Below are 20,621 nucleotides of genomic sequence, written 5' to 3'. Positions count from 1 at the left end.
TCCCTGGTGGCTCAGCTGGTAAAGAATCTGCTGCAATGCAGGAGACCTGGGTTTGATCCCTGGGTTGGGAAGATCCCCTGGAGAAGGGAAAGGCTACCCACTCCAGGATTCTGGCCTGGAGAATTCCAGCCTGGAGAATTCCATGGACTGTATAGCCCATGGGGTCACAAAGAGTCAGACACCACTAAGCAACCTTCACTTTCACTTCTTCACCGGCTTCCATCCCACAGATCAGTCTAAGCCCCTTCAAGCCTGCTGGAAAGGATCTCCTTAAACCAAAGGCAGGGACTTGCGTGGGTGATGGAGAGCATGGGGCAGTCTCAGTCCAGCCAGGCTAGGACCACGAGTGGACCTCCGGTCTGGAGTCTGGGCGCGCGTGAGCTCATGTTCCCAATCAGCTGTCACCTCGAGGGAGGGACGGTGTGCTGCTCCTGTGTCTCCCACGATGGGCCCCTCAACTCCCTTAAAGGAGCCTTCGAGACAGAAGAATCGGTCTGCCCAGGATATGAGTCCGTCTGGGGTAAGGGCAGGCTGCCTTGTCTGCTTTTCAATCACTTGATAAGATTTACTCATGAAATCCATGCCGAGGGCTGAACGCTTCATAGATTTAACACAAACCCTCCTCCCCCACTCACCCCTACACACAGCAGTTCATTCATCCTCATAACCTGGGCTCTTTCAAAGCGCCTACTAAAGGGAACAGCAGATGCTTTTGAGATGCTCCGAGGTCAGCCCCACCAGTCCCCCTGCCATCATGCCACCCCCGCCCAACGCCTCTATATAAAGCCAGGGTCGTAACACCTCCCTGGACAGGACTCACTGGGCAAGTGGGCTGTCACCAATCTGCCTCCTCCTCCAGAGCAGTCTCCTCCACCACCATGGGGAACAGCATCTTGTGGGGCGTCCCTATGAGCACCAAGGGAACTGGCCCACCGCCGGTGAGCAGGAGGGTCAGGAAGACTGACAGCTTGGAGTTTCGATGTGGACCACCGCCTCACCAGCTGTGCTTCTGACCCAGGGAACACACCCTCTCGGGATAGTTTCTTTGCTTGTAGGATGAGATGCCATGCGAGCCCGCAGGGCCTCGTGAGGATTAACTCACCTTGAAACTGAGGTCGGAAAGAGCACTGCGTACATACGCCAGTGCCCACCTGTCCCATTCTTGCGACAGGTGAAGCCTCACAGCCTGTGTTCAGGATATCAGGACAGCACTTTTCAAGGACGGCTCTGGGCGAGGCCAGGCATGACCTGCAGGCAGTCTCCAGGCTGCCCTGAGGCTCCCCACTCGGCCCCCCTCTTTTAGTGTCACCAAGCTGCCCCCACCGTGGGGAGCCCCAGACCTCCTTGCAGCCAAGGTCTCCAGTTCATCCTATCAAAACCGGACACCATCCCCCAGGGAAGCATCAGCCTAGCCATCGAACTGTTCAAAGCAACATGCTCACACTCGGTGAGAAGGAGTTTTATTAGTGCTGCCCACACTGGACACTGCACAGAGCTGGTGCCAGCCCCGAGAGCACGCCCCCTTCCCCTGCACGAAGGGGGCTGGGGCATGGATGCTCAGAGCCAGGGAAGGGAGAGAATAAAGTGCTGTGCATGTGACTTAGTGACCTTGGACACTTGACAGGCAGTGCGAGGGGCTCTCGGCTCCTCTCACAAACGCAAACGGGTCGGGGGAGGAGTGAAGGGGTGGCGTGATGACGCCCCTGGGGCGTGAGCTCTTCGGTGGCGGGGTTAGGGTTAGCCTGGACAAGGCCCCGGGCTCAAGATGCTGGCTGCTACTTTTCCTTGGTGGGAGCCTCCGTGAGGAGCTGAGAAGACTCCAGGCTGGGACAGCAACATCCTTACTGCTTCCTTTGGGGCTAAGACCTTTCCAGCTCAGCCTGGGCAGAGAAAACCAGAGCCAGCCCTCAGCCGGTTCACGCCTCCGAGTTCCAAGTCAGGGCAGACCGCGTGCTCCCAGCGCCCTCTTTAGGTCCCGTGGCCCCAGGAAGGCTGCAGCCAAGCGGCCCTGTCCGCACCGCCACAGGGGAACAATGAACGGGCACCGTTCCAAGTGCCCCTGGCAGCGACCTGCCTCCCTTCTCCGACCAGAGTCCCGGCCCGTTAGGCAGAGGGCGGCCGCTGCATTCACTCCCTTCTATGCTGATCCACGTGTGCACACGCGGGAGGCCGGCAGGTAAGGGGCGGGGGGCACATGACCAGCCTGGAGGCTCTTCCTTGGGGAGTGGGGAGTGGGGGGTGGGGTAAGCAAGCGGGAGGAAGACTGCCCCCCAGTCTGCTCTCAGGCGGCTCCTCGAGGCAACTCTGCTCTCCCCTCCGGCCAGTCTTTCAGGCTCAGGTCCACAGGGACCCACACCGGGGGGAGGGGGGCGGAGCGGGGAGAAGGCAACAGGGACAGAAAAGCTGGAGGCCACGGACTTTGGCGCTTGGGCGGTGAGCTCTTCTCAGCCACACACGGGCTCACCTGGCTCCAGGAAAGGGTCGCGGCACCCCCGTCGCCCGTGCCAGGGCGGGGCATGGGGTTGTGCGCCTGTGCTCCGGGCTGGCAAAGGCCACCTCCACGCTGGATAAAGGCGGCCTTCGGCAGCTGGTAGCGGCCCCGTCACTGCTCTTGTAAGGGCCCGGAGATGATAACACCCCCGAAGCGGGGCAGGGTCCCCCCGCGCCCCGCCTTAGCTGTTGTACAAGCGCACCACGCGGCTGATCTCCTGCCTGCAGATCGGGCACCGCCGGGGTTCGGGCAGCGCGCGGTAGCACTCGGTGCAGGCGCACACGTGCCCGCACTCCAGGAAGACACACGACCGGAAGTTGTTCAGGCACACGACGCAGGCGCCCTTCGGGCCCTCTCGGTCCTCCTCGGGACGGTCCTCCTCGGGATACGCGCGCTCCCGGAACTCCTCCTCCGGCCGCTGCCGCTCGCGCCGCCGCCGCAGGTACTGCTTCCGGAGGAGGAAGAAGAGGCTGGCGCAGGCGGCGAAGCCGAAGACCAGCGCCAGGACCTTCCAGAGCCGGACGCTGGACTCCTGCCGCTGCAGCAGGCTGTCGAAGTCCTGGCTGCTCAGGTAGTACTGCATGCCCGGCCCCTTGGGGGGCTGCAGGCGCACGCAGCTGTGGTCCAGCACCAGCTCGCCCACCCCCGTGAGTGGCGCCCCCACCTTCAGCATCTCCTCCGTCTCCTGGACGCCCTTGGGCCGCTCCCCGCTCAGGTAGTGGCCGACGACGTCGGTGAAGGACGGCGTGGAGGGGTGGAACCTCTCGTACACAGTCTCCAGGCCCAGGTCCACCGCGTCCAGGGGCTTCAGCACGCGCACGGCCACGCCCGCGCCGTCCTCGTGGGGCACCAGGTCAAAGGGCACCGTGTTCGTCCTCTGGTGAATGATCTTGGAACAGTCGTTCCTGCAGGAATGAGGGCCAAGGTAAATCAGAGGACCGCGAATACCTCACAGCCAGACGGGGGTGGAGTCCACCTCAAGGCCAGGCAGGATCAAGCGTGAACTGAGAGCACGAGAAGACGACGACAGACCCACCCTCGTCCAGAGCCTCAGAAGAGGAAGCGCAGGTTTTCCGGTTCTCTGGCCGCCTCAGTGGGCAACATATGCCATCAGAGATCACCTCTACTCTTTTTTATTTCCCTTTGCCCCGGTTAAGACAGATCGATTTTTATCTTAAATCCCTCAAAAAATTTAAAAACTACCATATATGACCCAGCAATCCCACTTCGGATCGTGGATCTAAAAGAACTGAAATCTGGATCTGGAAGAGAGATCTGTGCTCCCTGGCTCACTGCTTATTCACAGCAGCCAAAACACGGAAACAACATCAATGTCTATCGATGAATGAACTTAGAAAATGCGGTCCATACATACAACAGGATACTAGTCAGCCTTTAAAACAAGAAAGAAAAAGGAAACCTTGCCACATGCGACAGCACGGGTGAGCCTGGGGGACATGAGCAAAGCAACTAAGGCGGCCACAGAAGGATGGAGACTGCAGGACCCCGTGTGCGTGAAGTGTCTAACGCAGCCCAACTCGTCCGAACAGAGGAAAACGGAGACTGCCAGGGGCTGCGGAAAGAGGACAACGGGAGCTGGCGTTCACCGGGTGCAGTTTCCGTTCTACAAGACGAGTAAGTTTGAAATCTGCTGTACAACCTCGTGCCGTACTTAATGGTTCTGCACTGCTGCACTTAAAATTTCATTAATAAGAGGAGATCGCAGGTTAAGCAGCCTTAATAAAAATTAAAATTGAATTTTTAATTTTTACAATAAAAATTAAGATAAAACTCCAAAACACAACCCCCCGAGGATCATTTGGAAAAATGGTACTGCATGTTACAGCATGGAGCACTGAAAATCATCAATCCATGCCATCGGTCAGTGCTTCTCAACCCTTAGTGTGCATATCTGCAGACTCCAGGTCCCCTATCCTGGAAATTCTATCTAGGCAGATCTGGAAGAGAGGCCAGGAATCTGCATTTGGACAAGACACCTAGGAGACTGCAGTGGCAGAGATCTCAGTGGCACTGAGACTGGTCTCCGCTCTCTCTCAGGAACAGCTTAAAGACATGGAGACAGGGCCAGGACGTCAGCTTTTCAGCTGACCATCTTCGAGGTTTGGGCCCCTGGAGCAAGGATACGCACCAGAGGTGGGTTGTCCGGTTCCACACCATCTTGTGCTCCTGAAGCGTCAGCCGCTGAATCACCCCCTTGCAATTTTCCACAAACTGGCTGTTAAGCGTTTCTTTAACAGATCGAACAGCTCCTAAATGGAAACAAATTATTTTATTTCTGTAGAACTCTTCTGTCCTTTCCTTTAAAGTAATTTAGATTTTGTTTTTAGTTTGAGTTAGTTTAATTAATCAAAGTGAGGACACTGCTATCACCAACAGTTGTGCTTTGGGGGCACTCTGATGAGCAGTCTACATGGATCACATCGTTTCAGTGTTACAACCACCCTGTAAAGTATATTCTGGGTTTCCCTGGTGGCTCAGACAATAAAGAATCTGCCTGCAATGCAGGAGACCCAGAGTTTGATCCCTGGGTTGGGAAGATCCCCTGGAGAAGGGAATAGCTACCCACTCCAGTATTCTTGCCTGGAGAATTCCGTGGACAGAGGAGCCTGGCAGGCTACAGTCCATGGGGTTGCAGTCAGACATGACTGAGCAACTTTCACTTTCAGATCAACTTTCACTTTCAAAGTATATTTTAGAGATGGGGCAATGGAGGCTCGAAAGCTTGTGTAATTTCCTCACAATCATACAGCAGTAACCCAGGTCTATCCTGACCCCAAAGTCCAAATTCTGAACCCCCACCCCAAGGCTACAAAAGGCCGTCAATGTCAGCCAGGAAGATCTTTATCAAACTGTGAAAGACTGAGTTATTTTTCATTTTACCAATAAATAAACATACCTTCAATAACAGCATAAGGCACACACTTTCCTGGAGCTTCTGAAAGAATACTCTTTAAGTCTTCACCCAAGTGGATTCTTTTAGCTCCCTAAATGGAAACAACAGATTGGACTGACTGTTGAATACTGACATGCTCAATCAAACAAGTGAAGAAAGAAAATGACTCTTTTTTTCACATTGAGAGAATAAGGGAACCAGGCAGGAAAGAGACTAAGGACGGTCAGATTCCAAAGCTGTGTCCCAGCACTTTCACCACATCAACAGGCACCTCGCTCTGCCACCTGCAAATGGGGCTGCCACTTCCACTCCAGCTGCAGTTAACCGGCCAGACAGCCCTTTTCAGTTTCACTTACTAAGACGAAAATATTAAAGGCACTCATCAATCTGCATACCACAGACTGAATGTAATTTGATCTCTTCTCGACAACACAGAACCATGCATCCGAAGTTTATGTGGAAAAGCACGTAAACCAGGGCCCAGTACGTGGCAGGGGCTCGGGCAGTGGTAGGTTATCGTTAGCCCCGGGCCCTTGGCAGTTCACGCTCTGCATCAGACACTGTAATAGAGCACTGCCTTTGCACTACAGGGCGCGGCTTTGTGAACCAGTGCTAAACATTCTCCTCCTCTGTCTGCCCGCTTCCCCATCATAAACAGGCGAGCACAGTCACCTCTGCCGCTCCCTTCCCCTCACAGACCCCAGCTCTCCACTCCTTCCTGTTCTCATCCCAATCTGCTGTACTTGGGAACCAAACAAGCCTGCTACTGCTCCATCAAAAGTAAGGTAAAATTAAGAAAGCCACTGAACATTTCCTGAACCAGGCACTGTGCTGGGGGCCAGGGGTTCAGGGACGAATGAAGGAAACGGTTCCTGCTTTCAGGTATTTTCATCAACACCATCTTAAGGATACCAGACACGAGGTGGGTAGTACTGGACACATATTAAGGTCCCTCTGAGTTTAAGCTATTGCTACCCAGTAAACAACAGGAGCAAGGTCAATAAAAATTATTACCCACGTACACTGCGAAGGTAATAAAAACAACGGGCAGTAACAACAGCTAACACTCAGGTTCATTTATTCGTTTATTGTCGGTCTCCCCCTCCAGTGGGCTGTAAGCGCAGGAGGCCTAGGGCCTTGCTGGTCTTGTGCACTGCCGTCCCCCAGTGCCGAGACGGTGCCTGACCCGTAGCAGGCACTAAATACAATTCTGATGAAGACATTAGTGAATAACTAAGCACTTACATATACTACATTCCAGGCACTCTGCTAGGCATTTTAAATGCATAACCCCATTTAAGGCTCATACCATCCCTCTGCAGTAGACATTATCACCCCCAATTACAGATAAGGAAACTGAGGCTCAGAGAAGTGAAGTAATTTGCTCTAAGTCACCTAAATAGTCAAATATCCACCACAGGATAGTCTAAACATTTTTTAGAAGGAAAGGAGGTGAAATTCAGTCAGAAATCAAGCTTCAAGGCATCTATTTTGACTCTGGGCAACTTAATTTATCACAGTCTCAGTTTCAAAACATGTAAAAGGTGGGCAAAACAATCTCACAGGATTTTCATGTGAATGAAATGAAACTTAAGGTGTGAAAGAATCCAGACCAGGGGCTGTCACACAGTAGGTATGCGATAAATATGCATTCCCATCACTGTGAGAGATGTAAAAGGGGAAGACACAAACCCTAGTCTGGCAAGTTTTGTAATTGGATCAAGAAAATAGAGCCTAAGACAGAGTCCCAACTGTTTTTCCAGGCAGGAGCTAGTTATTTCATCCTCACTGAGGAACTAATTGGCAAAGCTTTTAAGGTCACCCAAAGATGGATCCCTGAGCACTCACTGCTTCAAAGGATCCCATCTCTAGCCAGCTTGATGCCAATGCGATTTCTGATTCAGCGTCAGAAACTGAAGTATAAGTTACAACCACAGCCAATCATTCCAGAAGTAATTTAATCAAGCAGACGAGAAGGCAGCTGGAATCTCACCAGGCTGTGATTCACACCCCAAACTCAACTCCCTGGTAACTAGGTGCGCTCCAAAACTCACACACTTGATTCTAAGCTCTCAACGCAAATCATCTGACGATAACGAAGCGTGTCAGGCTGAGGCATCCGTCTTCCAAATAAATGTCAAATTAAGCCCTGCTGTATTATGAAAATATTCCAGCCAGGACTTCCCTGGTGGTCCAGTGGTTAAGAATCCACCTGCCAATGCAGGAGTCACAGTTCGATCCCCTGTCCGTGAAGATTCCCACTTGCCTCGAGGCAACTAAGCCCTGCACTCCAGAGCCTATGCTCTGCAGCTAGAGAAGCCACTGCAAGGACAAGTCTGCACACCGCAGCTAGAGGGTACCCCTGGCCCTGCTCGCCACAGCTAGAGAAAGCCCGGCACGGCCTCGAAGAAATTCACCTTTTTAAAAAAGAAATTTCACCCCAAACAAATCCACAAATATTTACTGAGTGTCTATTCTCTGTTAACCATTGAGTTAGAACCTAGAAGGAAGGAAGGATAAGATGCCATTTCTTAGCTAATGAGGTTCATCTCTCATGAGCCACTCACACATTCATAATAAGGAAATGTGGTCAACAACAACAACAAAACCCTACACTCGGAATCAAAAGACCTAAGTTTAAGCTCCAAACTGACCCTGTAGAGACCTTTCCTCTGAGTTTCGATTTCTTGATTGGCAGGTTGGAGGTATCATTTCATCTACCTCAAATTACTGTGAAGCAGAACTAAAACCAAGATGGGAATATGTTGTGTAAACCGTCAGGTGCTGCATTAGGAAAGTGAGCAATATTTTTTAAATGGCCATAATATAAAAAGGCAGAGTCTGCAGAAGCAAGGAGCTGTCCCCTCCCAGGCACCTGCACGCTAGCCTCAAATCCTCCTGGGCTCTGCTCAACTGCCACCCTGTTTAAAAGAGCAAACCTCCCTTTCTCCAGCACTCCCATTTCCTCTCTTCCCTGCACTAGGCTGTATTTTTATCCCCACGTGTCACACCATCTGATTGACTGTTTTACTGTCTGTCTGGTTGGATTAGAATGCACTCTCCATGAAGACAGGAATTTCTGTCTGTTCTACCCAGGCTCGGCGCCTGGAGCATAGCAAGTGTTCAATAAAGATTTTTTTCGTCAATAAAGTGATGAAGTCAAGATTTATTCTGAGCAACGAGAAGAACTTGGGAGAAAGGAGGAAGGGATGCCGTTATCACGCGACCCGAACTCTGATCCTGGCTCCTGGGGGCCGGGCGACGCCGTCCCAGAGCCTGGGTCCTCTGTGGGGTCTTTTCCCGAGGGTGGAGCGGCCCACGGCAGGTCGGGGGGCTCACCGTTCCCCCGGGGCGGCATGGCCGGCTGAGGCCGGGCGGGCTGGGGCACTGACCTTGAGCTCCTGGGCGACCTGGGCCTTCTGCCGGTACACGGAATACAGGAAGGCTGTGACCACAGAGCTGGTGCCCAGGAGGATGAACTGGCCCAGCGAGGGCCGCCCTCCGCTCTCCATGGCTGCGTCGAGCCCTGGCGAGGCTGGCGCGCTCGAGCGACCCCTCGCCCCTCAGCCTCCCGCCACCCGGAACCACACCCCCGGAGACGACTCCTCCCGGAAGCCCGCGGCCAGCCGCCCGCCGAAGGCACAGGACCCGGAACCGGAAGGGGACCCGGAACCGGAAGGGGAAGGGGAGGGCGGGCACAACAGACCGGAAGGTGCTGTTGCCATGGTAATGGACAAGCATCAGCTGCCTCCGCTGGAGTCGGGTCTCCAGGAGTTGGAAGTGCGGAATGGTTTGCGGAACTTGAGCGATCTCTTGTCGCTCCGCGACCGCTTCAACTCTGGCCGTAATTGTATCGCTTGCGGTGCCACTGTTTCAGGGCTCTGCTTTCCTGGGGTTATTATTATTGCAGGCGTTGTTCGATGACTCTGCCATTGGATTGGAAGGAAAGAACGTCAGGTAAGCACTTACAGGGAGTACACATTTAAGCTTCAGGGCAAACCTTGGGTCTTGGCTTTTATTCTTCCGCTTTACACATGAGAAGACAGGCCAGAGAGGTTAGTGCATGTGCTCAAAGTCACACTGCTACTGGAGAGGAATTTACCGGACTGCACAGCTTATTACCTCCAAGACAGGAGGTTAGATCACTAAAGTAACTCCTTAATCTGCCAGCACCACACATAACAACTTACTTTACTAATTTATAATTATAGCTACAACTGTTGTTTTCCAGTAGTCATGTATGGATGTGAGAGTTGGACTATAAAGAAAGCTGAGCGCCGAAGAATGGATGCTTTTGAACTGTGGTGTTGGAGAAGACTCTTGAGAGTCCCTTGGACTCCAAGGAGATCCAACCAGTCCATCCTAAAGGAAATCGGTCCTGAATATTCATTGGCAGGACTGATGCTGAAGCTGAAACTCCAATACTTTGGCCACCTGATGCGAAGAGCTGACTCATTTGAAAAGACCCTGATGCTGGAAAAGATTGAAGGCGGGAGGAGAAGGGGAGGACAGAGGATGAGATGGTTGGATGGCATCATTGACTCAATGGACATGAGTTTGAGTAAACTCCGGGCGTTGGTGATGGACAGGGAGGCCTGGCATGCTGCAGTCCATAGGGTCGCAAAGAGTCAGACCCGACTGAACTGAACTGTGACAAAAAGTTTTACCAACATCAAACCATTTAATCCTCACCGCACAGTTATAGAGCAGATTTCAAAATGTTTTCTGATCTGTACAGCAGTGATTCAATATGTTTGCAGATTATACTCCACATAGGTTATTACAAGATAATGCCTATAGTTCCCTGTGCTGTACAGTATGTCCTCCTTGCTTATCTACTTTATATTTGGTGGTTTGTATCAGTTCATCACATAACCCCTGTTTTGTCTCTCCTGACTTCCCTCTCCCCTCTGGTAACCACAAGCGTATTCTCTACATCTCTCAGTCTGTTTCTGTTTTGCATGGACATTGATTTGTATTGTTTTTAGATTCCACATATAAATGATATCTTACAGAATTTGCCTTTCCCTGTCTGACTCACTTCACTAAGCATAATATTCTCTAGGTCCATCCAAGTGGCTGCAAATGGCAGTATTTCAACCTTTTTTTAATGACTGAGTGAAATATTACAGCTTCTTAATCCAGGCATCTGTTGCTAGGCACTCAGATTGCTTCCACGTCTTGCTGCTGCTGCTGCTGCTGCTAAGTCGCTTCAGTCATGTCCGACTCTGTGCGACCCCACAGACGGCAGCCCACCAGGCTCCCCCTCACTGGGATTCTCCAGGCGAGAACACTGGAGTGGGTTGCCATTTCCTTCTCCAATGCATGAAAGTGAAAAGTGAAAGGAAAGTTGCTCAGTCATGTCCGACTCTTAGCGACCCCATGGACTGCAGCCTACCAGGCTCCTCTGTCCATGGAATTTTCCAGGCAAGAGTACTGGAGTGGGGTGCCATTGCCTTCTCCATGTCTTAACTATTGTAAATAGTGCTGATATGAACACTGAGGTGTATTTGTCTTTTGAAATTAGTGTTTTTGTTTTTTCCAAATATATACCCAGAAGTGGAATTTCTGGATAACTTTATTTTTAATTTTTTGAGGAGCCACTATTTTCCACAGTGGCTGTACTAATTTACATTCCCACCAACAGTGTACAAGAGTTCCCTTTTCTCCACATTTTCTCCAGCATTTGTTATTTGTAGACTTTTGATGATACTCATTCTGACAGGTGTGAGGTGATATGATTGTTGTTTTGATTTACATTTCTCTAATAATTAGTGGTGTGGAGCATCTTTTCATGTGCCTGTTAGCCATCTGTATGTCTTCTTTGGAAAAATGGCTATACAAGTCTTCTGCCCATTTTCTGATTAGGTAGTTGTTGTTGATGATATTGTATACTGATATTGTTATATGAACTGTTTGTATATTTTACATATTAACCTCTTGTCGGTCACATCATTTAAAAATATTTTCTCCCATTCCATAGATTGTCTTTTTATTTTGTCGATGGTTTTCTTTGCTGTGCACAAGTTTCAAGTTTAATTAGGCCCCAGCTGTTCATTTTTGGTTTTATTTCTGTTGCCGTAGGAGACTTATCCAAGAAAATAGTGCCACAACTATGTCAGTGAGTGTTCTGTCAGTGTTCTCTTCTAAGAGTTTTGTGGTTCTCATTCTTTTTTTCCCCCATATTTTAAATTTTATTTTTTTATTGAAGGATAATTGCTTTACAGAATTTTGTTGTTTTCTGTCAAACCTCAACATGAATCTACCATCAGATCAGATGAGTCGCTCAGTCGTGTCCGACTCTTTGCGACCCCATGAATCGCAGCATGCCAGGCCTCCCTGTCCCTCACCAACTCCCGGAGTTCACTCAGACTCACGTCCATCGAGTCAGTGATGCCATCCAGCCATCTCATCCGCTGTCGTCCCCTTCTCCTCCTGCCCCCAATCCCTCCCAGCATCAGAGTCTTTTCCAATGAGTCACCTCTTCCCGTCCCTTTTGAGCCTCTCTCCCATCTCTCTCCCCATCCCACCCGTCTAGATTGATACGGGTTCTCATTCTTATTGTTTAGAGTTTATTTTTGTATGTGGTGTGGCATGCATGCCTGCTCAGTTGCTCAGTCTTTTGTGACCCTGTGGACTATAACCTGCCAGGTGGAAAAGGGAGGGTCCAACACCAGATTTCCTTTTTTTTTTTAATTAAATTGTAGTTGATTTCCAGTGTTCCCAGTGTACAGCACAGTGGTTCAGTTGTACACATGTATCCATATGTATTCAGTTATACGTATTTATCTGTTCAGTTACACATGTATCAATTCTTTTTCAGGTTCTTTTCCGTTATAGGTTATTACAAGGTGTTGAATGTAGTTGCCTGCCGGGAGCCAGCATGAGGAACTCCGCCCGTGGCAAAGGTCATGAGGGAGGAGGCTCGGCATACACAAAGGCGGGATCGAGCCTCAGGAGCCCCCCTGGAAATTCTCAAGCATATACCCCCAAAACCAGAGTCTGCCTACTTTCTGCTTTGTGCTCTCACCTACACCTCTGACTTTACGGGGGGCTGTCCCCAATTACCTCTCTCTGAAAAAAGAGTTAGCTTACAGCTCCAGTTAATAAAGTTCCTGGATGTGATAGTGTTTCAACCTACAAACTCCTTTGGAAGTCCTCTAGCCTGCCTGAATAGGTTTTTCTGGCCACATGTGATTGTTCAGAGCCTCCCAGCTGTGAGAGGCATGAGATATTCTAAACTGTCTAAATACAGATTCCTTTGAGCAGTTAAAAGATTGATTAGAAATTGTATTGGTGAAGGGTTTTTCACTTGTTGGACCAATGTTTGCTGCTAAGTTTCCATATCCCTTACCTACTGTGTCCCTGGCAGTGTATTGATTAATATAATTCATGTAAGTAGTAGCTTTAATGTTTGTAACCTTCAACCGTTGAGTTAATTCTTCTTCTTGTTATAGCCCACCACACCTTTGCCCTATAGGAGTGTAACTTTATCTAATGCTTTTGGAGGGTGGCGCCTGACTAATCACCTTTAGAGAAAAATAAGTTTTCTGAAGAAAGGGTCTTAAAATGTTAACAGGCCAGAAGATAATGCAAATCACCTAAACTTTTGCATATGATAAGTTTGCAGGAAGAAAGCCTGGCTTACTGCATGACTCTACCCCTTCCCCCATTATCCTCTATGCATAACTTAAGGTATAAAAACTACTTTGGAAAATAAAGTGCGGGCCTTGTTCACTGAAACTTGGTCTCCCCATGTCGTTCTTTCTCTCACCTTCTGGCTGAATTTTTCAGCCTCTTTTGTCCACTAAATTTTCTCACTGAGCTATCCTTATTTAACCACTCTTTATATCTTTAATTAACATGCCGTCTCCCCTTGGAAACCCCTGACTCCACGGGGCTGGACCCCGGCAGTTGCCAGTGCTACTGTTTACCTGTTAATGTAGAGTAGTGTGTATCTGTTAATCCCTCTTCCTAATTTATCTTTCCCCCTTTCCCCTACATAAGTTTGTACTCTATAAAAGATTGTCATTCTTAAAGCAGTTTGGTCTTAAATAGCTCTACCTTTTTTTTTTTTTTTTTTTTGGCCAAAGGCTGAAATCCTTCAGTAGCCAGGCTGGACTACTGCGACATTTTGAGATTTCCGTCATGTGGACCTTGTTAGGAGTGATGGACGACGGGCACTTTCAGCTGCAGCCAGATGTCCCCAGGGCACCGTTCTCAGCTCAGCGTGACTGTCCTCACTGAATCACAAGTTAAACAGGAGCCTCTGACTTAGAGAAAGTGAGGTTAAGTTCCCAAGAGGAAAGTGAGGTACCAGGCAGAGAATCTAGGAGGAGCTGGAAGGGGAGGGGTTTACTACGGGCAGTGCCACCACTGGAAGCATGTCACAAAGTCCCTGAGTTCCCCGTGAGTCACTGGGTAAATGCCCTCGCAGGCGCTCCATTCCGGTGAGACACTGGCAGGGTCTGGGCACCAGGGAGATTTGAAAGATGAGACCTCCTGCGCTAATGTTGCCACACAACTGTGCCGAAGGAAATTTAAAAAAGGTTAACAATCACGTCAGGTCATCACTCACTTTCCTTACAGAGCTTTCCCATGGGAGAGCCCTTAACTTAATCATTGTTAGGAATTATCAAGTGTCAGCATACTTTTCATGACCATTTAACCCATGCATTGTACTCCCCCAGACACAGTGGAACGCAGGGATACGATGCAGGACATGCTCTCTGACCTCAGGCAGGGTGTCGGGGAGACCTTTTCCTTTTTATAATGAAGTAAACCCCATCCCATCCCCAGGTGACCACAGAGCTGTTTTCTGTCGCTGTAAGTCTGCATCTTCTAAAGGTTCATATGAATAGAATCACATGCTGTGTACTTTGTCTTCTCTGGCTTCTCTCACTCAGAATAATTATTTTGACATTTATCCATATTACTGCATGTCAATAACTGTTTATGCCTTTTCTTTTTTTTTTACTGCTGAATAATGTTCCATGGTGTAAACATATCACAATCTGTTTATTCATTGACCTGTTAATGGACATTTGGATTGTTTCCAGTTTTTAACTATCACAAATGAAGCTGCTTTGAACATGCATGTCTAAGTCTGTGTGTGGACAGATGCTCTCATTTCTCCTGGGTAAACTCCTGAGACAGGAATGGCTGGGTCGTGCATCAGACGTGTATTCAAACTTTTTACGAAGCTACCTAGAAGTTCCCCAAAACGGTTGCACCATTTCACATTCCCGCCAGCAGTGGGTGAGAACCCCACATCCTTCACATCCTCAGCAATAAGTGGTATAATCAGTCTTTTGATTTTAAACATCCTGATACAGTGGTCCCCAACCTTTTTGGCACCAGGGGCCAGGTTCGTGGAAAACAATTTTTCCACACACCCAGGAGGGATGATGGTTTCAGGATGATTCAGACGCATTACACTTATTGTGCACTTTATTTCTATTATTACAGTCCATGGAATTCTCCAGGCCAGAATACTGGAGTGGGTAGCCATTCCCTTTGCCAGAGGATCTTCCCAACCCAGAGATCAAACCCACATCTCCCACATTGTGGGCAGATTCCTTACCAGCTGAGCCACCAGGGAAGCCCAAGAATACTGCAGTGGGTAGCCTATCCCTTCTCCAGGGGATCTTCCCAACCCAGAAATTGAACCAGGGTCTCCTGCATTGCAGGTGGATTCTTTACCAACTGAGCTATCAGGGAAGTCCATTATTATGTACAAAAAAGATCTTCACGACCCAGATAATCACAATGGTGTGATCATTTGCCTAGAGCCAGACATCCTGAAATATGAAGTCAAGTGGGCCTTACCAAGCATCACTTCAAACAAACCTAGTGGAGGTGATGGAATTCCAGTTGAGCTATTTCAAATCCTAAAAGATGATTCTGTGAAAGTGCTGCATTCAATATGCCAGCAAATTTGGAAAACTCAGCAGTGGCCACAGGACTGGAAAGGGTCAGTTTTCATTCCAATCCCAAAGAAAGGCAATGCCAAAGAATGCTCAGACTACTGCACTATTGCACTCATCTCACACGCTAGCAAAGTAATGCTCAAAATTCTCCAAGCCAGGCTTCAGCAATACGTGAACCATGAACTTCCAGATATTCAAGCTGGTTTTAGAAAAGGCAGAGGAACCAGAGATCAAATTACCAACATCTGCTGGATCATCGAAAAAGCAAGAGAGTTCCAGAAAAACATCTATTTCTGCTGTATTGACTATGCCAAAGCCTTTGACTGTGTGGATCACAATCAACTGTGGAAAATTCTGAAAGAGATAGGAATACCAGACCACCTGACCTGCCTCCTGAGAAATCTGTATGCAAGTCAGGAAGCAACTGTTAGAACTGGACATGGAACAACAGACTGGTTCCAAATAAGAAAAGGAGTACGTCAAGGCTGTATATTGTCACCCTGCTTATTTAACTTCTATGCAGAGTACATCATGAGAAACGCTGGACTGGATGAAGCACAAACTGGAATCAAGATTGCCAGGAGAAATATCAGTAACCTCAGACATGCAGATTACACCACCCTTATGGCAGAAAGTGAAGAGGAACTAAAAAGCCTCTTGATGAAAGTGAAAGAGGAGAGTGAAAAAGTTGGCTTAAAGCTCAACATTCAGAAAACTAAGATCATGGCATCCGGTCCCATCACTTCATGGCAAATAGATGGGGAAACAGTGGCTGAGTTTATTTTTGGGGCTCCAAAATCACTGCAGATGGTGGTTGAAACCCTGAAATTAAAAGACACTTACTCTTTGAAAGGAAAGTTATGACCAACCTAGACAGCATATTAAAAAGCAGAGACATTACTTTGCCAACAAAGATCTGTCTAGTCAAGGTTATGATTTTTCCAGTAGTCACATATGGATGTGAGAGTTGGACTATAAAGAAAGCTGAGCACCGAAGAATTGATGCTTTTGAACTGTGGTGTTGGAGAAGACTCTTGAGAGTCCCTTGGACTGCAAGGAGATCCAACCAGTCCATGCTAAAGGAGATCATTCCTGGGTGTTCATTGGCAGGGCTGATGTTGAAGCTGAAACTCCAATACTTTGTCCACCTGATTCGAAGAGTTGACTCATTGGAAAAGACTCTGATGCTGGGAGGGATTGGGGGCAGGAGGAGAAGGGGACGACAGAGGATGAGATGGCTGGATGGCATCACTGACTCAATGGACATGAGTCTGAGTAAACTCTGGGAGTCGGTGATGGACAGGGAGGCCTGGCAGGCTGTAGTTCATGGGGTCGCAAAGAGTCGGACACAACTGAGCAACTGAACTGATAACTGATATTGATGATTATTACATGGTGGTGTATAATGAAATAGACCACTACCATAATGCAGAATCTGACAGGAGGCAGAACTCAGGTGGTAATGAGAGACAGGGAGAGGCCGTACATACACATGAAGCTTCCCTTGCTGGCCTCCTGCTCCCCCCCTGCTGCGTGGCCCGGTGCCTAGCAGGCTGTGGACCGGCACCACTCCATGGTCCAGAGCTGGGGACCCCTCTTCTAGTAGGTGTGTAATGACACCCCATCGTGGTTTTAATGTGCATTTTTTCTAATAATTAATTACATCAAACATCTTTTATGTGCTTGCTTGCCACCCACATATCTTTGCAAGAGAAGTATCTGCTCAAATCTTTTCCCTACTTTTTAAATTGAGTTGTTTTGTTTGCTAATTATTGAGCATTCTTTGTATATTTTGGATACAAATCCCTTACAAAATATGTGATTTGCAAACATTTTCTTCAGTATTGTGGCTTGACTTCTCATTCTCTTGGTCTTTTGAAGAGCAGAAGTTCTTGATTTTTATGAAATCCAGTTTGTCAATTTTTTTTTTTTTTTATGTATCATGCTTTCAGTATTGCATTAAGAAGTCTTTGCCCAATCTAAGACTACAGTCATTTTTCTCCTAGGTTTTCTCCCAAAAGTTTGATAGTTTTATGTTTTACATTTAGGGCTATGATCCATCTGAAGTTATTTTTTTCCCAGTTATATTGAGAAATAAATAAAACATCCATTACTGTGTAAGTTTAAGGTATAAAGCATGATGATTTGATTTACATATGCTGTGAAATGATGACCACAATAGATTTAGTTAACATCCATCATCTCATATAGACACTAAAAAAATTTTTTTTAATTATCTGTGTGATGAGAACTCTTAGGATCTGCTATGTTAACCACTATGTATCACACAAGTTAATTTTTGTATGTGGTGTGCCAAGCACTGCCCTGTCCATGGCATTCTCCCATCTGCCTACAAACTGATTAGGTACTTTTTTTTAGGTCGTGTGGAGTGGCAGGTGGGATCTTAGTTCCCCAACCACAGATCAAACCTGTGTCCTCGGCATGGGGAGCACCAAGTCCTAACCACTGGACTACCAGGGAACCTCATTAGGCATTATTTCCATCCCCACTTTACAGATGGGGATCACTGAGGTGAAGCTGCAGCTTACACAACTCTTTCTTTCTCCAGAGCTCCATGCCCAAGCACTAAACTCTACCGACTTTCCCCTCGTTCGTGTTTGGCCCTAGAAACTGCTTGGTGACAGGTGGGAGTCGTTCCCGACCCTGAACCACACACGTTACTCCTATTCAAAGAGTTAGTCATGAACAGTACATTTGGGAAATGCCTAGAAGACAGGATTCCCCCGAGAAAAGGGGAAACCATTTGTAAAATGGTCTCCAAGGGTCCTTCACCTCCCTCTTTCTAGCTCTGCTATTTCCCCCAGGAACAGGTGCAACCAGTGCTGCAGTGGGTACTTTCAGCCACAGCGGGGCTCCAAGAGCACGGAATGCGGAAGGCAATCAGGACGCCACGAGGGCCTAGGGCCTAGGGAAGGGAGATGGAGGAATAGTGGCCCGGGTCAGGAGATCTAAGGGGAACCCTGAGGCTACCTGTGGCCCCAGTGGGGCTGTATCAGGGGCCCAAGCAAGCCCCAGGCCCTGTGACTACCTCTGCCTCCAGCCCCACCTGGGAAATCCCGAATCCTCGTCCCTGCACCCTCACCCCCCTCTCCCATCCCCCATTCACCCACCCTTAACACCCACCCACCCTTAATTATTAACAGCAGCTATCGCTCAGTGTATAAGGACAGGAGGACTCAATTCAGGCTTGGGAGTCAGGTGCTAGGAGTCTTCCGTCAGCTCGTTGGTTTACTAACCATGTGATTGCCATCAAGTCCAGCACCTACCTGAGTCTCATTTTACAGATGAGAACATCTGTAAAATGGGAAAATGGGAGTAGATGATTCCCCTGGTGTCTTCCAGCAGGAGTTCTAGAGGAGTTCCACTTTTCAAGAGGCTTGAAAATTGCAGGAAGAGGGACTTCCTGGGGTCTAGTGGCTAAGACTCGGACTGCAAGGTGCTGGGGTTTGGTCCCTGGTCAGGGAACTAGATCCCACATACCACAGCAGAAGATCCCGCCTGCTGCAAGGAACACTGAAGATCCCATGTGCTGCAACTAACAGCAAATAAATTTTTTATAAAACTTTTAAAAATAAGTAAAAAATGAAGGAAGAACCATTCTCCTCCGCAGTTTGAAAAACCATTTGATATTCTAAGCCTTACTTTTCTCAGTGGAAAAGGGAGGGTAACATTCCTGCTTTCTGCACAGGACTGCTGTTGGCCCAGATAAGCTGATATATGGGAAACTGCTGGAGATATATTAGGAATTCTTCTCTTTTTAATCACTATTTGTGTTCTTGGCTTGCAGAACATAGGCAAAGAAGTGAATCAATATGAATAATTCTTGTTTCTTAACTAGTTGAATCTGGTCATTTGGTAGGTTAATATTATAGTTAGAGGCACCAGGTAAACAAATTCAAAATTTAATAATAAAACTTATGCTGAATGCTGACAAAGGTCCATCTAGTCAAAGCTGTGATTTTTCCAGTAGTCATGTACAGGCATAAGAGTTGAACCATAAAGAAGGCTGAGCACTGAAGAATTGATGCTTTTGAACCATGGTGTTGGAGAAGACTCTTGAGAGTCCCTTGGACTGCAAGGAGATCCAACCAGTCCATACTAAAGGAGATCAGTCCTGGGTGTTCATTGGAGGGACTGATGCTAAAACTGAAGCTCCAATACTTTGATCACCTGATGCAAAGAGCTGACTCATTGCAAAAGCCCCTGATGCTAGGGAAGATTGAAGGCAGGAGGAGAAGGGGACAACAGAGGATGAGATGGTTGGGTGGCATCACCAACTCGATGGAGATGAGTTTGAGCAAACTCCGAGAGATAGTGATGGACAGGGAAGCTTGGCATGCTGCAGTCCATGGGGGTCACAAAGAGTCACAGATGCCTGAGGGACTGACAACAACTGCTGAAAAGCAAATATTACTACTCAGACAGGGCTTCCCAGGTGGCTCAGTGGTAAAGAATGTGCCTGCAGTGCTGGCAACACAGGAGCTCTGGGTTCAGTCCCTGGGTGGGGGAAGATCCTTTGGAGGAGAGCATGGCAACCCACTCCAGTATTCTTGCCCAAAGAATTCCACGAACAGAGGAGCCTGGTGGGCTCCAGTCCATGGGTCACAAAAAATCGGACGCGACTGAAGAGACAGCACCCATGCACGCACACAGTACCCAGACACAAAGAGTGTAGGAGTTTGGGGGAGAGAAGCATTCCCTGTAGGCTCAGCGGGCAGGGAACATCTATAGTAGCAATTACTGAACTACCTACCACGCGCCAGGCACTGAGCTAAGGATTTGACATAGAAAATCATAAGTCTTTGATTTGAAGGGATTTTAAGGATCATCTTACAATGCCTGTAACTATATATTTGTCTGTATAATTATTCACTCAAGGCCCGTCTCCCCTGCTAACCTCTAAGCTGAATGACCCCAGGAATATTTCTGTCTTGCTAACTGCTACATCCTCAGTATTGAGCCCAGTACCTAGTATATCGTAGGTGCTCAATAAACAAAATCAGTCCAAGCTCACTCCCAGTAGGAGAAGCCTTTCTACACTGACCCAGAGATGGTCACCCAGTTTTTGCTTGAATGGTTCCTTTGCCCCTGGTTCTCCTTTCTTGAGCTTTTGTCCATTTTGAGAGAGGCTGAATACAGAGTCCTTCTGCACACCTCAGCAACACCGTTTGAGTTCTGCAAGTCATTAGCCTACCTAATTCTGATGGAAGGAAGGAAAGGAGTTTGGTGGCTAGAAAGGGTGTAGGGTCAAATGAAGAGCTTTTCC

At 48.3% G+C, this 20,621-nt stretch overlaps 1 protein-coding gene across 1 annotated transcript; it reads right to left on the bottom strand.

The window, feature by feature from the left end:
• Nucleotides 1-1,443: 1,443 nt before the first annotated feature.
• Nucleotides 1,444-9,049, bottom strand: MUL1 (mitochondrial E3 ubiquitin protein ligase 1). Its single transcript, XM_061394464.1, has 4 exons — nucleotides 8,798-9,049; nucleotides 5,409-5,496; nucleotides 4,641-4,761; nucleotides 1,444-3,396 (listed from the first exon to the last, which is right to left on the bottom strand). The coding sequence occupies exons 1-4, from the start codon at nucleotides 8,915-8,917 to the stop codon at nucleotides 2,673-2,675; spliced, it is 1,053 nt and encodes a 350-aa protein (XP_061250448.1). The 5' UTR covers nucleotides 8,918-9,049; the 3' UTR covers nucleotides 1,444-2,672.
• Between the last annotated feature and the right edge of the window lie 11,572 nt (nucleotides 9,050-20,621).

The sequence above is a fragment of the Bos javanicus genome, chromosome 2 (genome assembly GCF_032452875.1).
Source record: "Bos javanicus breed banteng chromosome 2, ARS-OSU_banteng_1.0, whole genome shotgun sequence".
NCBI lineage: Eukaryota > Metazoa > Chordata > Mammalia > Artiodactyla > Bovidae > Bos > Bos javanicus.
This window is presented reverse-complemented; position numbering and strand designations above follow the sequence as displayed.